The sequence below is a fragment of the Alnus glutinosa genome, chromosome 3 (assembly GCF_958979055.1).
Source record: "Alnus glutinosa chromosome 3, dhAlnGlut1.1, whole genome shotgun sequence".
Taxonomy (NCBI): Eukaryota; Viridiplantae; Streptophyta; class Magnoliopsida; order Fagales; family Betulaceae; genus Alnus; species Alnus glutinosa.
The window spans coordinates 18306878-18312127 of NC_084888.1; the positions used below are offsets into that span (position 1 = coordinate 18306878).

A 5250-nucleotide genomic window follows, 5' to 3' on the forward strand; every position below is an offset into this window, starting at 1 on the left:
CAGAATTAAGGAAACATCAAAGTGTGAAAAAGGCCAGGGCGTCCCCCAAACTTAAACACGAGCACACCGGTCACAAACTAACAACAATATTTCTCACAGAAACATACATCACAAGGTTGATTGTTGTTAGAAACAAAAGAAAAAGACACAAATGAAATAAAAAACGAATAAAAGAAAATGTGCGAAAAATAAAATGGAAATGAAAAGTTACCGCACTTTCCCTGATCATTGGGATGTCCAACTAATCCCTTCCACCCTTTCTTCTTTAGAGTTTGATAGCCCTCTGGCAGACTGTTTAGCCATCTCAGGTAGCCTAATTGCTTGCTTCGAAGGATCTTCTTAGAAAGATGATTCCTAGATTTGTGACCTTGTGTGCATAGATCCTTAACAAATTAATCATAAGAGGGCTCTTGGAGACATTGAAGAACAGAAGCTTGAGGCTCATGAAGTGTCTCAAAAGGGATGGTGATGAAGGAATGAGCTTTAGTACTCATTTCCTTGTCATAGGATAAATTTGGAGTTGACGGGGGCTCAATCTACTTCAGATGCTCAACAGACTCCAAGTGCTCCTCTTTCTATTCCTCCTTAGCTGCTCATGAAGATGTGTCAGGGGATGATATCTCATAAGTTTCCCCATTCTCAGGTCGTGTCTCAGGAGTGGAATCCAAGAAGGCCTCAGTTTGCTCACATACCATGTTAAGGTCCAGATCAAATTTGAATTTAGCACAGTTCTCTTGGAAAGGATCTTTCAGACATGGCTCATTAACAATCTCTTCAACAACTTCTTCACTCCCAAGTGTGGTGGTGGCATGGGCATGCTCATGATGAGGATTGCTGGACTCATTCTCATCAATCATGTAGTGCCTTAGCCATCAACTGACTCTAAAGCTCTTCTTCCTCCATTCTGTTTAACTTAGTAACCAGACAATCAAACTGTCCTTCCAACCTTTAGGAATTTGAATGGTGGATTGGCCAGTTATCTCCATAAATTCCTTCAGCACGTCTTCCAATGATAACTTTGGCTGTCGCACTTAAATGGTGAATTCGCCAGTTCTCTCCATAATTATCTTCAACGAGTCTTCCAATGAAGACATTTAAGGATAATGATCATATGATGAAGGATAGAGGACTTGGTTTTCGAACTGCGGATATTCAGGATGATGCAGTTCATGAAATTGGGGAGCACAATTTCCCATGACTTGAGCTTGCCATGAGAAATCAGGATGGTTGCTCCAGTCCGGGTTATAAAAATCTGAATTTGATTCAAACCCTAGACTGGAGAAATTCATGTTCATTTGCTCATATGAAAAATTGGAGAATTGTCCCCAAGATGGACAATTACTATAACTATGATAAGGATTAGAGCAGTATGAACATAGTTTACGTGGGTAGAAATTAGGAGTGTAGTTGGTAGGAGCAAGTGTCCTACCACTAGGCGAAACATGTTGTGCAGAAAAATTATTAAATCATCAAACTGAAATTCCTTGCTTCACTCTCACTCTTTAACATGCAAATATCCCACAAATTGGACCCTTTTATTTATTTTATTTTTACTAAAATTTAACTTAAAAAGAAAATGCAAGTGGGGTAAGCAGAATTATCCAATGTACAAACAGGTTAGTTCCCAAGAAAGTGAGGGGGGTCACAAGGACAATCTTAAATCCTAAGACTTTCCTAGTCAAAACTTTTCCAAACATTGCATTCTTGGATAGTGCCATAAGCCCACACTAGCAAATATATATATATATTTTACAATTTAAAATAACACTGATTTACCGTAGGTAGTGCCCTTTGCGTTGGTGTGCTCAAGCACAATTCTGTGAATTATCTCACCAAAGCTACAAAACAATGATAGAAACATAATCTCTATTTAAACTAATCTTATTTTAACCTAGTTCCAATATCTGGGGTTTTTATGAATAAAATAAAATAAAGTAAAACAAAAGAAAATGTACTAAGGTTTTAGAATCCACACCTACCAAATCATAGCAACATATTCTCATGATCATCAATACATATCCGAAGTTCTCACCATACAAATCTTATATATGTTCTACTTTGCTTCAAAAATTAATTAAATCATTCGATGAATCTGTTCTTTGCACAAATCACAAAAGATATCTAGTTTAAACTAAATCATCAAATGTATCCGTAGAACAAAACACAATGAATATCCAACGTTTTGATAAATAAAAACCCAAGCAATCAATTAAATGAAAACTATCCTAAATCATCACATATATCCGAAAATCACAATAAATATCTAGGAATCATTTCAATAATTGACCTGAAGTAAAACAATTAGAAATAAAAAAAACTTGTAATGAAAACATTAAAATAAAAGAACTAAAGAAATGGAGAAGATAGAAAGACAGACATTAAACTAAATTACAAAAGAAAGAAAAGAGCTAAAAAATGCTCTTGAAAAATGATGTGTATATACAATGTTCTGAATGAAAAAGTGGTGCCTATCATGGGGTTTTTCTAGCAAAACATTAGGTTAAACCCTGTATTTTCAAAATGGCACATCTACCTCTCAAAACCCTAAAAGGAGAAAAGAATTCTAGGGTTTAGGGCCATATTTTCAAAATGGCGCCTCTACCCCCACAAAACCCTAAGAGCATTCACAATAGATCGTGTAAATTTCAATCTAAAATAGCTAACCAAAACTCACTTTATCTAGTTTAGCTAATGGGTTTTAAATGGCACACTCCATCCGATTATCTATTCTTAACTCTATATTCTTATTTTATTATTTTTCTCTCTTTCCTACTTTTTATCATTTTACTTTACCAACCAACTCCCAACTAACTTTTCATACCTTTGTTTTTATGTTCATAAAATTATTGAATGACCATTTAAATGGTTGGCTTGAATTTTGGATGAAAGGTAGTAGACCCAATTAATTTATTGTAACAACACTTCAACGTCTCTTTATACATTTATTGTATTTCAACTTGTTTTTTTATATTTTTCAACCTCCATCTCATAAATATGGCACACATTTTACTTTTTTTCTCACTTTTTGCAACAACACTTCAACGTCTCACTATGCATTTATTGTATTTCAACAACTTGCATTATATTTTTCAACCTCCATCTCATAAATTGAAAGACGTTTACTTCTTTTCTCACTTTTTGCAACAACACCTCAACGTCTCTCTCTATGCATTTATTGTATTTCTACAACTTGTATCATATTTTTCAACCTCCATCTCATAAATTGAAGGCGTTTTACTTCTTTTCTCACTTTTTGCAACAACACCTCAACGTCTCTCTCTATGCATTTATTGTATTTCAACAACTTGTATTATATTTTTCAACCTTCATCCCATAAATATGGCACGCATTTTACTTATTTTCAACGGCATAAACCATTGCTATTTACTTCTTTTCAAAACCACACTTGAAGCTTTTTATTTTCTACACTCTTTATGGATCCTTCTTTTACAATTTTTGACTCTTCATCCTCTGATGACGAGTTGGATATCATTTTAGCTTTTTCTGTTGAAGAAGAACGGTTACATAATGAAAGAGGCTCAACATCGCGCCTTGGTTCTGTTCAACGCCGTAGGTTCATCCAGCGGAATTCTTTGGAAGGGCACCAACGCCTTTTCTTAGACTATTTTGCAGAATCGCCAGTCTATCCTCCTAATAAATTTCGAAGGAGGTTTCGAATGCAACGTTCTCTGTTTAATCGTATTCAAATTGCGATAGAAGCTCATGAACCATATTTCGTCCAAAGAAGAAATGCTGCTAAAAAACTCGGACATTCTTCCCTTCAAAAGATGACTGCCGCACTTAGGATGCTCGCTTATGGAGTATCAGGTGATTTTATGGATGAATATTTGAGAATTGCAGAAAACACTGCAACACAGTGTTTGCATTATTTTGTTAAATCAATTATTTCAATTTATTCTGACAAGTACTTGAGGTCACCAAATAGCGATGACATTACTAGACTGCTAGAGGTGAACACAAGACGTGGATTTCCAAGAATGTTGGGGAGCATCGATTGCATGCATTGGAAATGGAAAAATTGTCCAAAAGCATGGGCAGGTATGTTTTCTGGTCATATTCATGAACCAACAATCATTTTGGAAGCTGTGGCATCATATGATCTTTGGATATGGCACGCATTTTTTGGGTTACCAGGGTCTCATAACGATATCAATGTATTAGAACATTCTTCTTTATTTAACGAGCTCGCTGGAGGGCGTGCTCCATCGGTGAACTATTCAATCAACGGTAATGACTACACAATGGGATATTATCTCGCTGATGGTATATATCCTTCATGGTCAAAATTTGTAAAAACAATTCATGCTCCGCAAGGAAATAAGAGAAAACATTTTGCAAAAAATCAAGAGTCAGTAAGGAAAGATGTAGAACGTGCATTTGGGGTGCTTCAAGCACGATTTGCAATTGTGCGTGGACCTGCTCGTTCTTTCGATCATGAAATGCTTAAAAACATCATGATGGCGTGCATAATATTGCATAACATGATTGTTGAAGATGAGCGACATCTATACCTTGGAGCAGATGATTTTGTTTACGATCAACTCGATGAGAGTCTCTACGAACGAGTGCCGCACACTGCGAATCAACAACTTACGAACTTCATTGAACGTCATCATCGCATTAGAGACAGAGTAACTCATTCTCAGTTGCAATCAGACCTCATCGAGCATTTATGGCAAATACATAGCCAATCATAATTTTAAATTTCATATTTTTGCATTATGTTATGTTACTCTTCATTTGCAAGGGGATCAATCACCATCTCCTTTGTTTCTCAAGTTTTTTTTTTCTTTTGTTGCCTATGTAATAGCTTTAGTGATTGGGTGTTTATTTATTTAACTTGTTTATTTATTTAACTTTTTATGTCGATGGAACTGTGATTGGGTGTTTATGTCGATGGAACTGTGGGGCTACAAATTAGCTTCTTTAATAATCATGCCAAGCCATTAGTTTAGGAAATAATAATTAGTTTATGATTAAAATTCTTCATGAGCATCTGTTTGGTGGGAAGAAAAGAAAGATCCTTACGCAGGGATTCTGCCTAAAGTCCCCAATACTTTAAGCTTTATAAAGAATGCCAAGCAAATCTGGATATTCTCAGCTCATATATACTTCATTATTTTATAAGCCAACACACATACTTTATTTGACTTCAAGTTTCTTTAATTGGTTACACTAAAGTTAGACTAATTGTAAGAAGCATTGCATTGTACCAAGATATATAATAAT

At 35.3% G+C, this 5250-nt stretch overlaps 1 protein-coding gene across 1 annotated transcript; it reads left to right on the forward strand.

Annotated features, from left to right (window-relative positions):
• Positions 1–3434: 3434 nt before the first annotated feature.
• LOC133863235 (uncharacterized) lies at positions 3435–4718 on the forward strand. The gene has a single exon (XM_062299197.1). The coding sequence runs from the start codon at positions 3435–3437 to the stop codon at positions 4716–4718; it is 1284 nt and encodes a 427-aa protein (XP_062155181.1).
• Positions 4719–5250: the final 532 nt, after the last annotated feature.

Coding starts and splice junctions, on each gene's coding strand:
- LOC133863235 (XM_062299197.1), top strand. CDS start 3,435: ATGGATCCTTCTTTTACAATTTTTGACTCTTCATCCTCTGATGACGAG.